The 23,886-nt window shown below is 48.3% G+C and overlaps 1 protein-coding gene across 1 annotated transcript in view; it reads left to right on the forward strand.

Annotated features, from left to right (window-relative positions):
- Window positions 1-23,886, forward strand: part of BACE2 (beta-secretase 2) — a 101,592-nt gene that overhangs the window by 17,517 nt on the left and 60,189 nt on the right. Inside the window, exon 2 of the mRNA XM_024120282.2 lies at window positions 18,068-18,156. Within this exon, the coding sequence (XP_023976050.1) occupies window positions 18,068-18,156 (89 nt within the window). The remainder of the gene's footprint in view (window positions 1-18,067; window positions 18,157-23,886) is intronic.

A 23,886-nucleotide genomic window follows, 5' to 3' on the forward strand; every position in this document is an offset into this window, starting at 1 on the left:
AGGCGAGCAGGGGCTACTCTTCATTGCTGTGTGCGGGCTTCTCACCGTGGTGGCTTCTCTTGTTGCAGAGCTCGGGCTCTAGGCACACGGGCTTCAGTTGTTGTGGATCGCAGGCTCAGCAGTTGTGGCTTGCGGGCTCTAGAGCGCAGGCTCAGTAGTTGTGGCGCACAGACTTGGTTGCTCCGGGGCATGTGGGATCTTCCCGGACCAGGGGTCGAACACATGTACCCTGCATTGGCAGGTGGATTCTTTTTTTTTTTTTGCGGTATGCGGGCCTCTCACTGTTGTGGCCTCTCCCGTTGCGGAGCACAGGCTCAGCGGCCATGGCTCACGGGCCCAGCTGCTCCGCGGCATGTGGGATCTTCCCGGACCAGGGCACGAACCCGTGTCCCCTGCATCGGCAGGTGGACTCTCAGCCACTGCGCCACCAGGGAAGCCCTGGCAGGTGGATTCTTAACCACTGTGCCACCAGGGAAGTCCTTAAGGTGATATTTTAACCCTGAGCTGGAAACAGCTTTTCAACAGAAACTTCTGCTATGGAGAGTCTTTTGAAGATGATATCTTTAAATGTCTCCATCATAATTTGGTTTCTACTACCAAAAATGATATAAGTTTGCTACCTATAAAAAGAGTTTTGAACCCTTGACCTGGAAACTGAATTTTCTACCTGGGTAAAAATCTTCCAGAGAATTGCAGCGTTTAAGAAAAATAACAGCCTAGAGAAAAGTCGTACCTTATGGTTGGTTTGCTGGCGCTACTTATCGACATTCGGGAAGATGAAAGGTTACCATCCACTGTCCCCATTTTACAGATGAGTAAGCAGAGGCGCAGACAGTCACAGTGTTGAGGCAGCACACTGCGTGAGGCCAGAGCCAGGATTTCAAAATGAGTGAGCTGGTCCCAGACCATGTGCTCTGAACCACTTCGCCAAGCTGCCTCTTAGCACATAAGTTATGGATAGACACACATATAGGGGTTGAATACTCAGATATATTTTCCTTGATGGGGCAGTTTATCCAAAAATTTCACTAGTCTGTGAGAATTCGGGAGCCTTGTAAGGGACGGCGGACCTGTTTGATTCAAGAGAAACTGCCCATTGCTGAACTGAGCCAATGTGTCTGGTCCTCAGGCTAGTTCTTGGAAAAGCACAGATGCTTAGAAAATAGCCATTCATTTGTTCACTTGCCAGTCTGTCCCTGACACTTGGCCTTCTGGAGAATGGACCGGCTGCCTTCTTTAATAAGCTCCTCCGCCAGAGCAGTCCCAGAATAGAATTAGACAATTGAAAGCTTTATCTAAACCATAAATATCAACTCCCAGCGGTGCTTGCCAGGCGGTGCCTGTGTGTGCATACTTATCCCTCTTTCCAACTAGCCTGTAGGAGTTAACACCGCTTAAGTTATAGCAGTGCCCACGAGACAGTCTCAGAAGTCAAGGTGGCATCTGCCCCTCTTTTGCCGCCTGTGTGTGTCGGGGGGGAGGTGGGTTGGCTTCCAGTGGAAAGCAGAGAGCGGAGGAGGCCGGTGGGGAGCAAGGTGCTGGAGACGCCTCTGTGGGTGGTGGAGGCCCTGCCGAGCGCACAGCAGGAGGCCTCTGATCTGGGTGCCCGGATGAAAGCGGCATCGCCCAGGGACTCCAGGAGTAGGGAGTTTTCCTGGGACGGCCCTTCTGTCCTCCATCAGGGTGACCAACTTCCGTAACCGGACCGCCCAAGCTCCCTTCTCTTCTGGCTTGGGATTGGGCTCCCGACCTGCCCTTCAAGCCAGGATGGGAAGGTTCCCATGGCTGCTGTTGGGTCCCGTGCAGGCCCGTGCTGACCCTCGCCCCTGCCCCCCACTCCACGAGGGCCCTGCATCCAGCCTCCTCCCGTGGAGCCTGGAGCAGTATCCCCTCTCCTGCTGGGCTCTGGTGGCGAGGACATCAGGGCAGCTGGTGATAATGACCGTGAGAGTGACACGTGTTTATGAGTCTGTCCTAATCTGTTGAGCCTTTATATTCAGGCCTCAGTTTATTTGGTTTGTACAGTTTGTTTGAATAGACTGAGCTGCACACACTTAGCCAAGCGTCCAATCCGTCTTCACCGCCATCTCCTCCTACTCTGGATTTGGACGTCAGGGTTCCCGTGCCCACAGGGTCTCGGATCGAATCTGCGTGGTCTGCAGGGGTCTCAGGGCCTCATCCCCACACTGTGCTGGCCTGGCCCCTGTTATGAGCTGAACTGTGTCCCCAAGATCCATACGTTGAAGCCCTGGCCCCCAGTAGTGTGACTGCAATTGGAGATACAGGGCCTCGAAGAGTAATAAAATGAGGCTGTCAGGGTGGCCCTAATCCCGTCTGACTGGTGTCCTTTCAAAAAGGAGAGATGAGGGTACGCAGAGCGACACTGGGAGCCCGTGCACAGGCGGATGAGCTCATGAAGGGGCAGCAAGCGGGCTGACGTCTGCAAGCCCAGCAGAAACCAGCCCTGCTGACACCTTGATCTCGGACTTGCAGCCCCCAGGACTGTGGGAAGGTGCATTTCCGTTGTTCCAGCGCCCAAGCCGGTAGTATTTCGTTCTGGCCGTGCCAGCAAACTAACACCTCCTGCTTATGTGCAGCTCCTGAAGGGGGCGGAATGCATACGGCCGTGCCAGCTCTGGCCCCCGAGCCCCCACTCAGATTCCACAGGTTTCCAGCGTCCCAGGCCCCCCGCCCTTCCCGTCCCAACATCTCGGATCATTTTACGTTGGCAGGAATGAGGAGAGGAGGACCTTCCGGGCTAGAATCGTCCCTATGCTGTAAGATCCCATCTGGACCATAAAAAATACTTGTCCTATTAAGTCTTTTGTTCTTCAGTAAATGAATGTTCATATGACAGAAACACACTGAACACCCACTGTGTGCCGGGTGCTCTTCATCTCTCTTCTTGCACTGAAGGTAGACCTATGAGAAACACATTGCATAGAGTCAAGTTTATTTGTTTTTCACAAATCAAGACACATCCACTCGGGGCAAAATCGTGACATTCGGGTGAATCAGAAAACTGTGGCTTCTTTCATAGCCGGTTTTCCAAAGGCTAAGACCACCTCGCTGCCGGTCCTTCTGAGCACTTGAAACCAAAAGGATTGGGATGTTTTGTACAAAACCTGGCACTTAAGCGTCTGAGGCTTTCAGCTGTGACTCTTACGGTCTCATCTCCGTCTGGGCGGTTCATTGATCTCCAAAGCTGGCAGCCTCCTCCAGGGAGAGAAGATTGAAGACTGGGCACCTCAAATCTCCCTTTTGTCCAGAAACCAAGAGGTGTGGCGGGCGCGCTCATTGGGCACATGTTGATACTCGGTGGTAAGGCTGCGAGGCTCTTCTTATAAATCGGAGTACAGGAAGTGGCGTGGGGAACTGTCTTTCCAAAGTCTGCACTCACACTCATTCCTGCAGGAAATCTGTTTTGTCCGTGAAGGAGATAAAGTTTGAGGTAATTTTGGCAGTTTCAGACACTAATCTATATTTTCCAAACTTGCAAGCCCAGCCTTTTTTAGGATTGTTGTCAAGGATTAAAACTTGATTGTTTTAAAACTTCAGTTGGCTTCTAACAGTCAGAGGCCTTGATTGGACAGAGCAGGGTGTATTGGCGCTCTAAAAAGATCTTTATCAAGTTCACATCCCACCTTTGTCCGATGGCGGCTTTTCTATAGTTTTTAATGTATTAGGGAACTGTGAAATCGTGTAATATGGGTTTTACTATGAATTATTTTCACAGGTCTCTGTGCTAAGTGGTCAGGTGTGACTGCAATTCAGTGTTTGTTGTGTGTATCACGGCGTGGGTAATGTTGAGTTGACGTGTATGGAAATTGATCATTAGGTGATTGATTCGTGGATTGTTGGAAGTTCGTATGGAGGCTGGATATTAACTTTCAGCGGGACCCTGAGAAGCTAGCATGGTGGGGAAGGGGCAGGGAGTCAGGTCATATGACCAAGGCTTGGAGGATTCCAGGGAGATACACCTCCTGCCCACCCACCATCCCAGAGGAGGGATGCCATGGGCTCTATGTAGGGCACACACTTCAGATATTCAACAAGCTGCTTCATGGAAGAGGGCATCGCTGCAGAGGGCAGGCGAGGTCTCCTGGGAAGCAGTGGGGACCGTGAACCAGTTAGCTGACCGGAAACTCCCTGAGGACAGGCACCGAGTTCCTCTTGCTACCCCGTCATCCCAGGACGGAGTATCATGCCTGGCACAGGGTAGGGCCTTAAAAAAATATTTGCTGAATTAAACTGAGCAAGGAAGAGCATTCCAAAATGAATACCCTGAACCTGTGACAAGTTAGGGCATCAGGTAATGAGCTTCCCGTCTCTGAGGCATCCGGCAGAAACCTGACCACCTGTCAGGGTGGTTCTAGACAGCAGTGCTGCGTTACGGGGAGGCTGGACCACATCGGTGGTCCCCATACCTGGCTGATTACTGGTCATTTTGTCAAGTGCATGAACTCCAGGCTTCATTCTCTGGATTGGAGATTCCGTATGTTTTTTTTTTAATTCCTGGAGTGATTCCAGTGGACAAAACAATGACCCCCTAAGGTTCATTTCAATTCTTCAATTTTTGTGTTTTGTAATATCTCATCTAGTGACGGAGGTTGGTTATTGTTTTGTTAAGGCAGTTACTATAATTCACAAGTGACTAAACACATTCCATAAATATTTGATGTGCACTGAATACTTGCCTGGCCCTCTTCTAGGCACAGAGGCTGCAGCAGTGAGACATGCTAACAAGAAATCCTGCCGCTTCGAATCTTACAATTTAGTGAGGAAAGACAGACAAATCAAGAAAATGTGCTGTATTTGGATGGGGGGAGAGGCTATGAAAAATATTAAAACATGGGCAAAGTCACGCTGAGAGTGTGACTAATTTGTATACGATAGCTGGGGAAGGCATCTTTGACGTGGGAGCTGAGACCTGAAGAAAGAGGGAGTGAGGCACGTGGGGAAGGGTGTTGCCGGCAGGAGGAACAGCCAGTGCAAAGGCCCTTCTTGGGAAGAGTGTGTGCTTGTGTTAGGAGGAACCCCAAGGAGTTTCCAGCGGGTTGTAGGAGAGGGGGTCAGAGAAAAGCAGGGGCTGGGATTGTTGTGGATGAGTGTGACATGGTTTACTAGGTACATTAGGAGTTTGGTTTTGGAAAAGCCAAATTGAGATGCCTTTTGTAACATCCAAGGTGAGTGGTCCAGGAGCAGCTGCATCTGCATCTGGAGTTCAAGCAAGAGGTTCCAGATGGAGACCTAAATTTGAGAGTCACTTGGGCAGAGGAGATGGGTACCGTCTTGAGACTGGATGCAATCCCCGTGGGGTGGGTCTAGACAGAGGAGGTGGGCTCCAAGGATGGGGACTGAGACACCCCAAAACTTAGAGGCTGGGGAGGGGAAGAGGGGCTGGCCAGGGCCCTGAGAAGCCACAGAGGTGGGAGGAGACGAGAAGAGGGTGTGTCTGGAAGCCAAGGGAAGCAGAGTCGTGATCAGTGACAAATCCTCCAGCGGCCCCAGGGAGGGGGTTTAAGGGTTGACTTAGGCACATGAGGATCCTGGCTGATGTAGGGAAGAGCTGTTCCCACCGGGTGGTGGCTTCCCGTGGGAACAGGAGGAGAGGATTCGCCGTCAACTCTTTTAGGGGCTGTATTGTAAAAGGAGTGCAGAGAGATGGGGCCGAGGTGGGAGGAAGATGTGGGGTGAAGAAAGTTGTGTGTCATCTCTGTTAAGATGGGAAATATCACAACCTGCTTATAAGGTGGGTGTGGTCCTGGTAGAGGAGGGAAAAACTGACGATGTGGAGGAGACATGAGGGAGTTGGGGGTGTATTGTCCTGCGTGGTCAGTGGGGTGTGGGTCCACTGTCCGTGGAGAAGGCTGGAATTAGGAAGAGGTGGATCTGTCTCTACTTTTGCAGCATCTGTCATATTTGATGATGATACCCAAGAGCAGTCACATGTTTGTTGGAGATTTTGCCAAGGTTAATACGTTGCAGTTTTTTTTTTTTTTTGCTAGGTCTTAGTTTCTCCCGTCTCTAAAATGTTCTGGAAGGTTTCCGTATGGCTGTTCTATACCCTAATTAGGAAAACATCTGTATTTTGCTGGCACAGACGCAAAAGAGGGATGCCTCCGTCATTTCTCCTCTGGGCTAGCATTCTTTCAAAATATCTGGACACCATAAATAATGTGGAGATTTAATGCCTTTCCTGAGAGGAATTTACTTGGAAGGGCTTTAAAAAATCTTTCCAGAAGAGAATGATATCTTTGATCGCCATATGCCTATTAAAATATTTTTTTTTCCTCGTGGGTTTAATACGAAGAAAAAATAACCAAAACCTTTTCCGAACCACATAGAAATGTCTGTTTCTTAAATGGCTGGACTGAAATTAGCGAAGGGTAGCAAATCTGAAAACAATGGCATTTTTGTGTTATACATTCCAAGTTTGGGCCTATCAGATCAGCATGTAAAGAGGTTCTGTAAAATGGAGGTACCATTTTAGATTTTAAGAAGATGTCGTCCTGAAGGCCAGGTCACAGCATTTCGCACAGAGATGCATATGAGGAATGTTAGATTATCAGTCATTACCAGTAACATACCCATGTACAGTCATCACTGCTGCTAGAAGGTGTTTGTACCCTTGTGATACTTAGGACTTCAATCACAATTTCTGCTTTCAAAGCACTTAATGATAGCATCGTACGTGTATTTTCACTACACGTACACGGAGTTTATTTCAAACAAACTCCGAGAGGCTAACCTCGAAAAGCTATTTGGCCAGGTCAGTTTCAGATTCAGTGCAGTTATGATGCAGTCATTTGTACGCTCAAATGCAAAACAATATGACTGGCAGTCCATTTCCCTATTAGGAAATTTACTTTCCTAATTCTTTTGTGTTTTACACAGTGCTAAAATCGATTGTAGTACCTTGATAAATATCAAAAGCGGGGGGGAGTTTTTTTTCTTTAAGAGTGTTGATTGGAGTGAGAAAGGGCTTAGAAATTAAACTTTTAATTCAGTGGAAAAACCTGAAATAAGTCAACTACAGTTATTTGTGCTTTATTCCTCACCAGTCCTATAGCCAATTCAACAGAGACTGAAACCCGTTACAGAAGAGAAGGCTGGTCTTGGGTCTGAATGTTAGGTGATAAATTCCGTACGGGGCCCATATCTTCTGTCTCCATGGCCCCGACAAGTGGTCACCACTCACTAACTATTCACTGAAAAAAAAATGAATCTTCCCAAGAAGACTGAAACAGGATTCCGAAGAGATATTCGTACACCTGCGTTCGTAGCAGCATTATTTACAGTAGCCAAAGTTGGAAGCATCCGAAGTGTCCATTAATGGATAAATGGACCCCCCCAAAAAAGTGGAACATACATACGACGGAATGTTATTCAACCTTAGAAGGGAAGGAAATTCTGATACCTGCTACAACATGAATGAAACTTGAGGACATTTTGCAAAGTGAAATAAGCCAGGACAAATACTGGATTCCAGTTACATGAGGTCCGTAGAGGAGTCAAATCTACAGAGTCAGAAAGTTGAATGGTGGTTGCCAGGGGCTGGGGGAGTGGGGAATAGAGAGTTAGTTGTTCAGTGGGTACAGAGTTTCTTTTTTTCTTTTGATTTTCTTTCTTTATTTTTGGCTGCACCGCGTGGGATGCGGGATCTTAGTTTCCCGACCAGGGATCGAACCCAGGCCCCCTGCAGTGGAAGCGCAGAATCTTAACCACTGGACCATCAGGGAAGTCCCTAGTGGGTACAGAGTTTCTGTTCGAGATGACGCAAAATTCTGGAGATGGATGGTGGTGATGGTTGTACACCAATGTGACTGTCTTAACTCTGCTGAACTGTACACTTAAAAGTGGTTAAGATGCTAAGTTTCATGTCTTGTGTATTTTACTACAATTTACAAAATGAATCTTGATACCTAGAATAATAGTGAGGAGTAACCATTTTACAGTAATAGTAACTTGAAAATCTTGCCCGTTGCTGCAGTGAGTATATATGCTTTTATTTTTTTTCACATTTACTGAAAATGTAACAATATTTGAATGTTGGGAGCCAGGATGAAGTTAATCCCATGTCTTTATTTCTGCAAGTTCAGATCTGAAATGGCTTTCCATTCAAAGTTATCAACTCTTGAGCAAAAGGGAAAATTTAGTGACACTCCAGAAGTGCCTTGAGGGTTAAGACATTACGCCTTTGTTGAGAATCTGTTTAAACACTTTTGAAACATGTGCAGGAAGAACCGATTTTTAGCCAAAATGACGTCTCCTAAAATCCCTGGAAATGTGTAAGGGGTTTTGGAGGGAGCGGCTGTAGTCCCATCTCTTTGGGGAAGAAAAGGCTGACTTGCCTTCTGTTAATAGCACTTTCCCTATTTAGCCCTTCCCCCCACAATCACCAAAATAAGGAGACAGACCTGCTTTTGTCCTTTTTCATAGTGCCTTCTGAGAAGCGGTGCGGCGTGAATTTTCCTTTCTGTGGGAAAAAGGATCATGTTTATTGGCATCAGTGGATGAGGTCCATCCAGCCCTGTGACTCTCATCCGTGTCTGTTTAAATATCCGCTTTCATTCTTCAGTCGGTGGGATTGCATCCTGCCAGCAGGCAGACTGTGTGAGCTCAGAGGCTGAGGGGAACTCCGCAGCCCAGGGAGGTCCCTGGGGCCCTGACATCCTCCATAGAAAGGGCACCCCTTGTGTTCTTTCTCGCCTCCCTAGCCCGCTCCCGAGTTTGCCTGCAAAGAGGGAGGGGCTGGCCAAGCAGGTGGAAGCATCCAGCCTACCTGTCTCTGGATTGCCCCTTGCAAACATCGAGGTACTTTCTGGCTTCCAGCTCTTACTTCCAGAAGCTTGGTGGACGCGAGGCTGCTTAGAGCAGCTCCCCTTGTAGTCCGTGGTCCCGGGAGACTGTGCTGCCACGCGTAGCCCTTGGCAGACAACCAAGTACCTTCTTCAGGTGTGATGGCAGCTACTCTGTGAGCTCTGAGCCCAGAGGTGAAGTGGCTCCGGGTTCTGGCCCTGGCTGTGCCGGACCAGGGGCAGCCCTGGATGCGTGATCACACCCTTGGACTTGAGTGCAGATGTTGTCTCTAATTCTCAGCAGCCTGAACGGATGGCTGGAGCCTTGGAATATTAAGGGAAACAAACCCAGGGTCAACTCTCACATGTAAGGATGAGACCCAACGATGGAGACCCCCAGGTGCAGCTTTGTTAGGGCAGTGGCCTTAGAGTATTGTTTTCTTTCTCAAGTGTACGCTAATGCTATTGCTACACCACTGTTAAAACTTGTCCTCAGAACCCAGGAGTCGCTGCGACTGGGAGACCCTGGAACTCGCTAAAACCCCGGGGAGGGCTTGGACCCTGAGAAAACCCAGGCCGGAGAGAGCAGAGACTAACTGGACTTAAGTCTCTTGCGACAGGGTGCCCTCAGTGATGTTTGGTCACCATTCGTTCATTCAGCAAGCTTTATTGAGCACTTACTGTGTGCCAGGCACTATGCTTAGAGCCAGCGACACAAAGACACTGGGGTGAGCCAGGGAGGTGGAAGGGGAGAGAGGAACATGAACAGTTTTAGAAACATTCTGGAAGTAGAATAGATAGGACGTACTGACTCCATGGTGGGGAAGAAAAGACAGAGTGAGTGAAAACTGCATTCCTGACTTTGGGATTAGAGCATTCCCTCCCCGCCCCGGAGGGATCTCTGCCTAGTTCCGGCCAAGTGCAGGTGCTGCCAACACAGGGCACCCCCAAATGTTTGCGTGGTCACGTCCATCTCAGCATCACCTGCAGCAGGACCAGCCCCGGTGCGTGGGGGAAGGCTGCTAAACGCACAGGGGTGCCAGTTCTGGCGCTTAGGCACGTTACTTCTGGGCTGCGTCCGCACTAGCTGCAGTGCGGAGACTTGGAGTGAAAGTCTCGCGGGGAGTTGGATGCGTGTGTTGTCTGGCACAGTGATGTATTTGAGAAGTCAGCCCTGTAGCCAGAGGAAAACAAGTCACACTGCCCCTCTCTGAGAAACTGAAACACCCCAACGTACCAGGCACTGTTCTGGGTGTATCACACATACATGAGGGGCGTCTCATGTGCCCCTCAGAGCAACGCTCTATCATCTTACCTTACAGGTGAGGACACCGAGGCTCAGAGACAGTAGTTTACTTAAGGTTCCACGGCCAATAGGCGTGTCAACTGCAAAAAAATAAAGCATAACATAAAAGTGGAGAGTTATGTTTTATTTGGCGGACAAAACCGAGGACTTAAGCCCAGGACACAGCATCTCAGATGGCTCTGAGGAACTGCTCTGAAGAGGCAAGTGGGAAGCCGGAATATACAGGAGCTTTTGCAGCAGAGACCAGGTGGTCAGAACATCAAAATATTATTGTTAATTAAAGAAAACCAGACATCTCAACTTAACGGATTTAGCGCTTTTCTATGTATGGGAAGATGCAAGAGTCTGGGCTCACCGACATCATTCCTTTGGTGTGCACCTCAGCTACCTGGGGCCATATCCTGTGCTTTCTCATCCTGAGCTTCCTCAGGGCTCACCATCAAGGAGGCTGTAATGTGATGGCTTGATGGCTGTAACATCCTTTGTTTACTGATATGGCAGGTGGTATTTTTCATTCACAGGAGGCTAAGCCAGGGTTCAAATCCAGGTCTAACAGACTCTAAAGCTGATACTTTTCATGCCACTCTGCTTTAGAGAAAGTGCAGGGTGTATCCTGGGACCACAGGTAGAAAGTGAACTTGAAACCAGCATCCCATGAATGGACATAGTGGCAGCACATTTAAGGGCATCAGCTATGGTGTGTGATAAAATCTCCTCCCCCCACCTGAGAAATCCAGCCTTTCCACTCATCCTAACGGGGATGGGTTGTTTGAAAAGTTAGAAAATTCAATCACAGAGCAGCCCCTCCCTCCAGTAACTGTCCCATCACCCCGGTGACAGGTTTCAGCTGCAGAGGTAGTGGCAGCTCCCGTGTCCAGAAGGATTCTGATTTCGGGGTGACTTTTAGTTTCCTAGAACAAGGACCGCCACACTTAACCTTCCTACAGCCTACAACCTCTGCAGCCGGCCTCAACCTGCCAAGCCCTAAGCATTCAGTGGAAAACCGCCACCACGTTCAGATCAGACAGCCAAGCTGGTGTCCCTCCTCCTCCCCAGCATCCTTTTGGCAGTTGAGGTTTCCCAGGAGCCAGGGAAGCCGTCCGCAGGTCTCTGGGCTGTGTTTTTCTAGCGAGAGGGAAGCACGTGCACACACACACACACACACACACACACACACACACGCACACACACAGAGCCTGAATAGATATTGTATAATCAAGCCCCTCGTAGCTAACTTCGGTAACATCTGTTTGTGTTAAGTGGAGCCCTTTGAAAATGATTTTTTTTCCTTCTCTATAAAAACAACCTTAATTTTAGAACGTGGAGAAATGGCGCGTGGCAATTATTTTTGCTTCCTTCAACAAGGCGTGTTTAAGTAAATGAGATTCACTTCCAGAACTGAAGCCCCAAGAGAACCTGATTAATAAGATCAGCACCTACAGTCCCAGGTCACAACTGTGGGCCCACAGCCCTGCGGAGCCAGGCCGCAAAGGACCCCGCTGCTGTGCGTTCTGCTTGCTGGCAGACTTCAGCAGATGGGCTGCTAATGTAATTAGGAATCGTTGTGTTAAATGAGCCATTATTGAAATTATCTGCTAATTTTCCTATCTGTTAACCTGCTGAAAAAGAGGCAGCGATATCTGAGAAATCTCAGGCTGCTCATCACTAACTAGACGCGGAACCAGTTCTTCTCCTTAATGCCACCTTTTTCCTTATTACAGCAATTAGCAAATGGCTTTCTGTGGGGTTATCGCCCGGTGCATTAACCGAGAATTGAGAACGGACAGTGGGAACCGTGCACAGTCTGGAGGTTTCCACGGGTGGTGAGCCTGTGGGGAGGGAGCTCCTCCGGCAGGTGTCTGGTCTCTCTGGGGCACAGGAGGCAAGGCTTGTTGTGAGTCAGCCTTCCCTGTTCTCTCTACCTGGAGGCATTGGTAGGGGCAGGGCAGCAAGGCAGGAGGGAGGAGAAGACTCATAACTCAGGGCAGCGCCACGGGGAATCCGGGAGGTGGCGCAGGGCGCACTCAGAGCCGTCCGCCCGGGGATCGGGACGTGGAAGCTTCATCTGTCAGCTGTGTATTTGGGGTTCAGGGCTGCGCCCGGCAGTGAGCATTCATTCCTGGGCACCTCAGGCCTGACATGGACGCTGGAGGGCTTTTTTTTCTTTCTTTTTTTTTGCGGGTATGACTGGGGCTTTACTGGGAATCAGACAGGGCTGGGAAGGAACCACACTGCGCCCTGGATGCTGGAAGCCCCAGCAGCTGGAGTGAGTGTGGCGCCAGGTGGAGGGACCAACAAACTCCCCCCACGCCATCATCTCGTTCCTCCCTCTGGTTAGCCTTGGATAGTTAAGAGGAAGCTTCGTGTGATCATATAGCAACTGGGAAGTTAAGTTAGCCGCTCTAGCCAATTCTAGAAAAGCTCAATAAAGTATGTGCACAGTTGTATCAGGAGTTTGGCCCCGTGAATTCTCTCCAGCTTCTTGGCAGGCTTGCCTTCTTTATCAGCTTTCCACTCCTAGGTGGAGTTCATGTGTATTTCCTCCTTATCTTATGGACCAGGTGATTATCGAATTCCTATCAAAGGTAGTCATTATGGAGATTGTTCCAAAGACTAAGAAAAAGGGCTTTGCCCTGAAGCAACTTACAAGCTCACTGAGAGGAAACCTGTGCACCTCGGAGAAATGAGAGGCCAGTAAAAGGCATCAGACAAGGGAGGGGGCCAAAAATCGGGGCACGGCTGTCAGAGGAGAGGAATGGATCAGGGCCGCCACTGAAAGGCCTTTTGGAGGATGTAGGGCTGCCTGGGTCTCAAAGACAGCACTGTGTGTGGTTTGTAATTAACCTCCACTCGCTGGCAGAGAGCATGAGAGGTGGCTCATAAGTGCATCAAAACAAAAGGAGGAAAATAAAACCCCATAAGACGTGCCATTTTAAAAACAAGTAAGCGGCTTCCCTCGTGGCGCAGTGGTTAAGAATCCGCCTGCCAGTGCAGGGGACACGGGTTCGAGCCCTAGTCCGGGAAGGTCCCACATGCCGCGGAGCAACTAAGCCCACGCGCTGAAACTACTGAGCCTGTGCTCTAGAGCCCGTGGGCCACAACTACTGAGCCCTCGTGCCACAACTACTGAAGCCCATGCGCCTACAGCCCATGCTCCGCGACAAGAGAAGCCGCCGCAATGAGAAGGCCACGCACCGCAACAAAGAGTAGCCCCTGCTCGCCACAACTAGAGAAAGCCCGCGCAGCAACGAAGAACCAATGCAGCCAAAAATAAAAATAAAAAATAAATTTAAAACAAACAAACAAACAAAAAAAACAAGTAAGCTTCGTCTAGGCAGAGCAGGGCATGGCGATATAGAGTCCTGACTGTGCCCTAAAGGAATCTTCCTGGAGAATCTGTTAGCTTCACATCGCTCCAGGACCCGCCCTGGCCAGAGGTTCCTTGGAGTATCATGGAGTTTGTGGCAATGGCCACCGATGACTGACCTGTCTCCCCACCTCCTGCTGAAAGTTGCGTGTGCGACCGGCACTAGCATTTATTACTCGCTTCATATGACTGAATTTACTCCTCATCGACTTCCTGTGAAAGATGTCCGTCGCCCCCTTCCCGCATGAGGCAGCAGAGGGACAGGACAGGAGGAGGACTTGGTCTTGGTCCCAGGCCTTGTGTGCCCTGTCACTGCCCAGCAAAATGAAGAGCCACAGTGACCTGAGGACAGGACTGCCCTCCTGACACGGAGAAGAATCTGTCCACCGTCAAAAGCTGTCCGGTTCCCACCCAGCAGTAACTTGTGCATAATGGCTGTCCTTGTGTCTTGATTATTTTATAAAATTTCATTCTGCAAGTTTGAGTGGGGCCGCTAAAATTGGGGAATATTGTCGAAGAAGCATCCTTCCAAGAAGAAAGTCTTCATTTAGAGAGTAATGGGATTTTCACACCTTGTCTTTCTTGTCTTCTGGAAAAGGTCATCTAAGATCTTTTGCCCTCTCCACATTTTGTGTAGAATTGGTCGGTGCACCATGCAGCTTGCTTTTGTAAGTCAGTAATCACATTCCGTTTGTCTGGAATGTGCATTTTTCCTATTTTTATTTATTTATTTTAACACCTTTATTGGAGTATAATTGCTTTACATTGTTGTGTTAGTTTCTGCTGTATAACAAAGTGAATCAGCTATACGTATACATCTATCCCCATATCCCCTCCCTCTTGCGTCTCCCTCCCTCCCACCCTCCCTATCCCACCCCTCTCGGGGGTCACAGAGCACCGAGCTGATCTCCCTGTGCCATGCGGCTGCTTCCCACTAGCCATCTGTTTTACATGTGGTAATCTCCATTCAGTGGAAGTCTCTCTGTCCCCTACTTTTTCATTTATTCAACAGCTGTTCGTTGAGCACCTGGGTCACGCTGGGCACTGTCCAGGGTGCTGGCTGGAGAAAGGCTGCTGAACCTCACGTGGGCCCCACTCGCATGGGGGTGCCCTGTGCTTGGATGTTCTCTGGAGGAGACAGGCTCCAGTGTGAAAACAATGCACAGTGAGGGCCCGCTTCTTCCATAAAAGAGCCCTGAGGTTGGCAAGAAGATGTGAGCAGTGAAAAGCCAGTGACCATCAGGATACAGGACGCTTGCTCCTTGTGGAGACAGATTTTTGTCTGCGTTCCTAAATTCTGGAAGAAATGGCACGTGGGTTCTACAGGAGGCTGCTTAGTGTAGGGAAGGAAGTGGGGACTTCCAGCTCTCGGCGGCCTTTCTGCATTTCTTGTTGTAAAGCAGGGATGATGTTTCTTACACGCTTCTGAATCATTTTCAGTTGTGCTTCGAAAGTGCAAAGCATATCCCGATTTTGTATGTCTTTTCAGTGTCCCTTTACGGGGCTGAACGACATGCTCTGTGGTTAGACTGTTGTGTGTACTTGGAGCTGAACCCAAGGAGACAGGAAATGATGTTGGAAATTCCCGGGATAAGGACGCAGCAGGGGATGTGCAGGGAGTGGAGTAGGGGTGAGGCATCCAGAAGAATTCTGCACCCTGAGCCTTTGCCTGTCAGTGGTTTCAGGGTGGATCCTGCAAAATTTATAGGGCAAGCGACTGTATTTTTTTTTTTTTTTCCTTTGCAGTTGAGACTAGGACTTGCAAAGGGAAATTCACGGCCCTGGCGAGAAGTCAATGTGAGAAAAGTCCGTTTCCAGGTCATCGCACAGAAAAAAAGGTGTCGGCAGCTCAGAAACATTACTTGAAGCCCAACTCAGGGCATTTACTGCTCTCTAGAAATCCATTCCTTACCTGGCTTTGTGGCTGCCTCATTTATCTGGGCCATCTCTTGCCTCAAATCTTATCCTCTAGGAACAGCAGAGATGCTGACCAGCTTGGCCTAGCCGTGACTCCAAATTGAATTTTCTTGAAAGCTGGCTTCTGCTGCAACAGCTGGGGAGAATGACTGTGCTGAATGCCTGGCAGTTAGGAGTCTTCTGTGTAAAACAATGCCGTCTGTGTTTGGGTGTAGCTTTCTGTTTTGTGTCGCCTGCCTCTGCGAGGAGGGATAATGTGCAGCGTGGCAGACGTGAGGATGGGAGTGGATGAGAGGACTTGGTTCTCATGTGCGACGCGGAGGCTGTAGGTGGGACTCCACACCCAGGAGAGCGGAGTGAGATGTCTGCAGAGAATGGGGACATTATGGCCAGGACAGCGGTCCCGTGTCTGCTTTGCCTGGGGCTGGCTGTGCAGGAGCGTTGTGTGTGGACGTGGAATATGCCAGCCTGGGAGTCGGCTGTCAGGTGGCCTGGCCTTTCCACAGGCATCCTGCTGGGCTGTTGCGTGCGTGTTTGCCAGTGAGACCCAGGAAGGGCTTGTAAAAACGGCCTGCTTTCATGACTGCCGTGAGCCTGGAATTCTGGGCTTTTGGGGTTTTTTTTCCTTTCTTCTTCATCTCTCTACTACTTTCACCAAAGCAACTTTAAAAGCTCATCTTGCCTTCAGGAACCTTTTAAATCCAGGACATGGAGATGGCACTGAGGACGCAAGGCCATGTGAGTTACATATATTATTAGGTCAGCTTGGACGCTATGTCTGCTGTCAGGACACTGGAGCTTCATTCCAGTGATGGGTGAGGTTCCGGAACTTGCTGATTCCCCATCGTCCGTATGTGATATTGTGATTTATATGAAAAGACACACATTTACACAAAGAAATATGTATTTGGTCTCTGTCCCAGTTCCTGGCTCAGGGCTCCTGAAACCCTTGGGACTTCCTGGGTGATAAGGGTGATACAAGTGTCTTTTGTTTCACATAACAAGCCCCTTCCGACCACACCTGCGTGGCGTCAGTCAGCTGGCTATGGGAAAGCCCTGAAGGATGGGGAACCAGCCCTGAGAGCAGAGAGTTGGAACTTTCAGCCTCATTTCCAGGGAGGGGAGACGGGTTGGAGGTTGAACCAGTCACCAATGGCTAATGATTTAATCAGTTATCGCCACAGATGAGGCCTCCATAAAAATCCTAAATGGCAGGATTCAGACAGAAAATGTGACAGAGGAAGTGATAGGATTAAGAAAAATGTGTATAATTGGATGTAAATGAGATGAACCCATCTCTGAAAAGAATTGCAGTTAAGGAGATTTTTTTTTTTTAAAAAAACATGCAGAGATCCGGATACGAGTGCCCACTGAAAATTAGAGCATTTAGGAGCAGAAAGAACGGGAGAACTCTGCCTGGTAGGACTATGTGGCCCAGCCCCGCGGGCCTGCAGGCAGATCTCCACCTAGGTTTCCCCGTCACCGACTGGTCAGCGGTCCACGTGAGGACTGCGCGGCACATCCCCAGTTCCCCTCCTGTGAGATCCAAGCTCATGCAGATTTAGTTGGTGCCCTTGGGACGTTTATGTGAAATTCAGGTGAAACCCCATCCAATCCAAGTTGTGGCTTGGGAGCTTGGGCTGTTGAACATCAAATATTTGAATGGAGAACCAGATAATATAATTTTTTAATTGCGTTCTGTCTGAAATCAATCCGAACGGCTCCGTAGTGAGGCCCTGCAACTTTTCTAGTGACTGTGTTCGTAAACGGAATTAAGAGAGTTCATTTCCTAAAGCTACGAGGCATAAAGGGGCATTTATCGTCTCTCTGTTCAGTGTGAGAAGCCCCAAAACGTGTTGAGTGGAAGAAGCCAGACCTTCCTCTCGCTCCCCTGACAAAAACCCCACACGATTCCGTTTATATAATGTCCAGGAACCGGTGAAATCAGTCCCTGGTAATAGGATTCAGAAAGCGCTTTGCCCTTGAGAAACGGGAGGGATTGACCGGAAAGGGAGGGGCATAAAGGGACCTTCGGGGAATAAGAGGAATTCCTGTATCTTGGCTTGGGAGGACACCACGCCAGAACTCACCAGTGGAAAATCCAAGATCTTCCGTTTTTATTTGTGTGTAAATGCTAACTCATTAAAACTAAAAAAAAAAAAAAAAGTGGTACCTCTGACAGGTGTTCCCAGGTGCTGTGCAGCAGAGATGAGGGATGCCCTCTGCCAGGAGGAGTCTGGGAAAGCGTCCTGGGTGTGTGGAGGGAGAGGAGGGGGTGCATGAGGGTTTCCAAGTGAGACTGGAAAGGCAGGAGGAGGGCCACCCCAGCCAGGGGACAAACCCGGCCAAGAGCCCAGGGTGAGAAAGGGCTCTGCCTGGTTACCAAGTGCCGGCAGCCGAAAAAGGAAATTCCACTTATTCCGCTGAATTTACCTTCTTTTAAGGTTTGGTGCCTCTCTGAGGCTAAACCGATTCCACCTCTCCCGTGCAAGCTTCACGACAGGCTGTGTTCAGGGTTCAGTTTTCTAACAGCTTTTTAAAAATATTTCTAATCGATGTTAGTTTTTTCCAAGTAATACAGTGTTCATGGTACTTAATTTTTAAAAGAAGTAGCCAAGAGTGTTGCCTTATTCAAGTAACCTGGTGGTTTCTCTGTTTTTCCCTTAAAAATGAAAGCTGCAGATACTTGTTGACACTGGAAGCAGCAACTTCGCCGTGGCCGGGGCCCCGCATCCCTACGTCGACTCATACTTTGACACGGAGAGGTGAGTGATAGGTCCGTGCCTGGCATGGCCGGGCTTGGGGGCACCACACGAACACTTGAGAACACACTGGGAGAAAGTCACCAAAACGCTGTTTCATTTTGGGGGGGATACATTCGTGTATATATTTGTGTATGTATGTATATATTTCTGTGTACGTGCATACAGTGGCCTGTATATATGTATGTACTGTGTGTGTGGAGGTATCTGTGTGTACGTGCACCTGGTGGTGTGTATATTTGTGTGCAGGTGTGGCACGTGTATATGCGTACGTACATGTATGCACCCATTCCAGATGAATCCACGGGAGGATTCTCCTAATAACCTTGGTGTGTTCCCATGAGCACCGCTTCATAGAAACTCCCTCAGACGGCAGTTTTGTAGTCAGACCTGAGTTGCAGGGAGCAGGTGACCCTTTGATGTTTGTTGGGCCCCTCTAGTCCTAACTTGGAGGTGCGCCTGAGCAGGGCAGGGGGCCTCGGAGGTGTGGGTGTGAGACTGTTCCGGGCAGCAGCCTGGCGTTGCTTGGAAAGCCACCTTTGCGCTGCCCTGAAGATCGGTGGCGCGGGTCAAGGTGTGGTTCACTGAAACAATTTCTGTGCCAGGAGGTGTCTCTGACGAGAGGAATCCATGATTCACTTGGAAAGGATGTATTGTGAGCACAGAGCACTCAGGCCTGAGGCAGGGCTGCAAGCTAGCAGCTGTGGGAAGGGTTGTGAGGAAGGGAGGAGCCCAGATAGAAGTCTCTGGAATAAGGCCAGAGTCTGCGTGTCCAGGCCCTGGGACTCGTGTGTGTCACTGTTCATCTCTGGAGGGACCCATGGGGTCAGAGTCACTATCCCCCAGGTTATCTGTTGCTGCCCTAATGCTGTGCACGTTTTAATTTCACATCTATTTTTGTGACCCTAGAATTTAAACGAAACAGGTAAGAGAAGTAAGCTGACGTGTGGTTTGCTTTTTAGGGTCGTGAGCTGGCATATCACATTTCCCTGCTGCACATCTTCTTCCTGTCTTTCCTTTCTCACTTTCCCTACCCATAGTCTTTGGTTCCGGGGAATAAACCCCAACTTCAATTGGGGGGGAAAAAAAAAGGAAGGAAACATATGAGGGAAAGTAACACCTGGGAAGGGTCACCAAATCCCGGGCAGCGTCAGTAAGGCAGGAGACGTTGTACAGAAATGCTCATCTCTCTTCTGCCCGTGCATCTTGGTCTCCATTTTGGTGGCACAAAGAGGTATGGTCTCCTGTGTGTCCAGCTGGAGGGAGTGGTAGTTGGTGCTACATGGGCCCCTGGGGCTACGGTGATAGCTGGTTGGCACCTCCTTCAGGGACTCTGTGGCTTAGTTTATGACTCAGCGTGTTGATAAGCCTTTAATCACTGAAATTCTGGATGAAACTCCTGGCTTGTGATTGCTTTGTGAAGACTAACATGTACCCTGAAGTTGTTACTGTGACCTCAGATGCCTGTAAATTGGGGCAAGGGGTGTGCAGCCCGGGGAAGGAGGTTGACTTTTGATTGCTGGCTGCCCTTTGCCCTTTCCCACTCAAATTGTGGTTTGTCCAAATCCTCTGCCCCACACAGCCCGCTCCCCTCAACCACCTCATCATGGAACAGAAGTCAGTCCAAACCTCTCATTTTTATTCATGTAGCACAGGAGGTCCAGGAACCAAGAGATTGGCCCAGGTTCAGGCTTCCAGGACAAGAGGTCCCAAACTTGAGCCCTGGCACCCCCTCTATAGAGTGAGTGCTTTGCAATGCCCTGAACTGAAAAGCAAAGGTAGTGTAACTTCATCTGTAATTCTAAACGCGCTGATGCAATATGCAGGAGTTTGGGGGTGCGGGGGAAAAGGAGGGAATTCACAGGAAGGTGATGAGTACCTCCATGTGTAAACACCCTGGGTAGGATACACGTGAAGTTGGAGGATGCCTGAGTCTGTGAGCATCACCCCAGACATGGGGCGCCTAGTGCAGACTGACAGATCGGGTTAAAATAGACTCAGACACACAGAGCAGCTTGGTTTGGTGATATGAGTTTTCCAGATTGGTGAAGAATCTTAGTAAAGTTTCCCCCTGAAAATATCACCTTCCTCAATTTACACAGTAGCTGCATTCCTAGAAAACACAGTGTATGTTAAACTATGTGAAAGATGTTTATCCTGGTGGCAAGGCAGTTCCAGCTCTATGTTTTTTCCCCTCCAAGGCTCTTCCTAGTCTACACATTCACGCAGTTTCCCCACGCCTACTGGGGGCTCTGCCTGCCATAGAGACAGAACAGACATCCCTGGAGCTCAGTTACGTCTTTCACAGTTTTCCTCCCCAGAGCAATTTTGTTTTCCATCACACATCTGTGGACACATGATACAATAAAGCAACAGTACAGCACAGTAAAGCCAAGTTCGGGTCATGTGTATATCCACTTTATAGATTTAAATGTGTAAATCTAACACCATGGGTGGGTATTTCCTTCCCAGTAGGTAAGTGGCACAGCCAGGGGTCAATAAAGGTCAGAGTGTGCTTTCAACCCGGTTACCCTTTTGCTATGCAGATGCAGTTATGGAAATGTACAAGGGTAGATAATAGTCACCATTACAAATATTGTGTACAGTGTCATTTAGTAAGTGTACAATATTTAATCGATGGTAGACAACTGGCCGTCTTTCTCATTTGCCTTCTACTTTGTTCATTGTTGTGTTGAACCATGGTTCTCTTTCAGCCTTCAGTGGGACACATCCTTCTAAGCTTCGTGCTAGTCAGTTTTGGGTTCAGGTAGCAGGTGGCTTTAGTCTTTCACACTTAAAGGTTGAGCTCCTCTGGCTCTTTTGCACCAGATTTAATGTGAAGACTCCTGGGAACATGCATAGCTCCCATGATGGCTAGGCCTGCCCTCCTGCTAATCCCACAGAAGAGTTCAGGGCTCCCTCCCAGCTTTCTGAGCACTCAAGGTTCTCCTCTATTTCTCCTTTCTGAGCAAAGAAAGAGAGACGTAGCAGAACCTGGCAACATTCAGGAGAAGCCCCAGACCCCCCTGCATCGTCAGTTTCATCCCAGTGGCGCCTCCGGCAATGCCTCTGGCATTCAGACTTCAACCTGCCTTCCTCATTTGCAAGTATTGTTGAAATTTACTTAATACCTTTAGAACGACCCATTTTGGACCTCTAGCCCTGGTACTGCTTTTCTCTCAAGGAGATCTCTTCTTCAGTAGGGCCCTCAGGTTTCTTCTTAACTGAATCAAATGTAAAACATCGCATTTCTGAATATGAGGCGAGTTCTGTTCCTAAACAGCACCCCAATACTAACACATGTGTTTTGTAGGCTAAATACTTGCTTAAATTTATGGTAACCTTTCTTTCTCTCCTTTCCTCTGTTTTTTTCCTCCGTGCTTCTCATAGGCTTATGTCAGCACAGATTTATTATTACAAAGACATGAACTATAATTTACATAGTAAATTATGTACAATTAATTTGTCTGATGCTTTCAGATAACTTTAGAGTTGGCCTAAGGTACACCTTCCACCATTGTATTTGATGGAAGCCGAGGGAACGTTCTACGTCCTTTCTCAATTTTTGACAAAGGTTTCTTTTCTGAGATGTAGCTCCCTGCCTTGTGATGTTTCTGTATTTGCTTGTCGCTCTGATCTCTTAGTTATAATAAGGTTTCTGGTTGGGTTTGTCAGCCTCTGATTCAAGTCCCCCAGTCTCTGGATATTCAGGTTTCATGCTTCCTGAAACATGTCCCAGTAATTGGAGATTGGACTTGGGGTACTTTGACAAGATCTCTTTGATTTATGGAATCAGACATCAGGTTACCATTAGTCATTTGTGTAGCTTTGTCCCACCAGAAGCCCTCTTTTCATGGTGGTGAATGTTCCAATGAATTACTATACAGCAAAAAGACTATCAGGTATTTTTTTTAGATGTACTTCTGTTTTAGCCAGTAAAATAGCCTGCAGTCAATTGGCTTCATGAGAGAGTCAAAAGACTCATTCCCCCTGACCTTATACTAATCTAGTCAGGAAATTAAGTATATTTTCATTAAAATGTTTCCTCCTCCTATACTCCATCTGGGGTGAAGCCCACAGAGTAACTGTGGCAAGAGAGCAATTTCTTTTCCTCAACTGATGCTTGTAAGTAGAATTGGGATACTAGAAGATTACCAGCTAATTTCCTTAAGGAGGCTGAACTGGAGCCTTGAGACCCAATGCCTTATCTTTCCATGTGCTGATGACAGACATTTTTACCTGGTTATTGAGATACTTTCTTGAGCCTGCCCATTGCTTGCTTGTCCAGGAGAGGTCTTGCCATACTGGAGCCCTGAAGCATTTGCCATTGCTGAGGAAGTTTGATGACCCTCCAGGATGGACAGAAGTCCCTGGGCTGTCAGTGGCCCCATTTACTCTGATCTGGTCACTTCCAGACCTTAGAAGAGCAAAAAGGGTATCTGGTCACCTGGTCCACCCCAAAGGTAGACCCAAAACTCTGAGATGTGCGGAAGAGCCCCGGGAAGTCTTGGGAGACTCAGCGTTCCCTGCGTGGGGTGGCTTGCGGAAACCAGAGCCGACCCCAGGACTCAACTCCTGAATTCTGCCCTTTCACCTTTTCACTGTATGCTCTCTGGGTTTCTTTAAAATAATAAAGTGTTCTCTGGTTCTTTTCTCCTCAGTTCGATTGATTTCACTTTTCAATCCTGCATTCCCTGGACACTCTTATCAGAGGCAGAATGTCTCCTGAATTTGGTTCAAAGTGATTTTATTGCTGTGAGTGGACTTCTTCCTGGCTACTCACATCCTTCATGGATGGCTGTTTCTGTGCACCCAGAATTGATGCTGCAAAGAAGCAGTCAATCTGGGGTTCGCTCTCAATATGGTTAATTAATATGCAGAACAGTTGAGAGCCAAAGCATTTTAGTGTCCAAGAGGTGGGATGTTAGAACATAAAGGTGGAGGAATGCACTTTTTAAAAAAGTCTACTCCCGGAAACTCTACATTAATAACCCTCCGAATTGCTTATGGTTCATCTCTGGGGTTTCTACTCTTTGAGGTTTAGTTCGAGGAGCCCAGTGAATATGAGCTAAGAATTACTTTTTTCTCACATTATCTGGAACTGTGCTTTCTACAAAGGTAGCTACTAGTCACATGTGGCTAATTAAAATTTTTTTTTAACATCTTTATTGGAGTATAATTTCTTTACATTGTTGTGTTAGTTTCTGCTGTATAACAAAGTGAATCAGCTATACATACACATATATCCCCATATCTCCTCCTCCTTGCGTTTCCCTCCCACCCTCCCTATCTGACCCCTCTAGGTGGACACAAAGAACCGAGCTGATCTCCTTGGGCTATATGGTTGATTCCCACTAGCTATCTATTTTACATTTGGTAGTGTATATATGTCCATGCCACTCTCTCACTTCGTCCCAGCTTACCATTCCCAGTCCCCGTGTCCTCAAGTCCACTCTCTACGTCTGTGTCTTTATTCCTGTCCTGCCCCTAGATTCTTCAGAAACTTCTTTTTTTTTTTTAGATTCCATATATATGTGTTACCATATGGTATATGTTTTTCTCTTTCTGACGGCCTTCACTCTGTATGACAGTCTCTCGGTCCACCCACTTCACTACAAATAACTCAATTTCATTTCTTTTTATGGCTGAGTAATATTCCATTGTATATATGTGCCACGTCTTCTTTATCCATTAATCTGTCGATGGACACTTAGGTTGCTTCCATGTCCTGGC

This window comes from Physeter macrocephalus, chromosome 8 (assembly GCF_002837175.3).
Source record: "Physeter macrocephalus isolate SW-GA chromosome 8, ASM283717v5, whole genome shotgun sequence".
NCBI lineage: Eukaryota > Metazoa > Chordata > Mammalia > Artiodactyla > Physeteridae > Physeter > Physeter macrocephalus.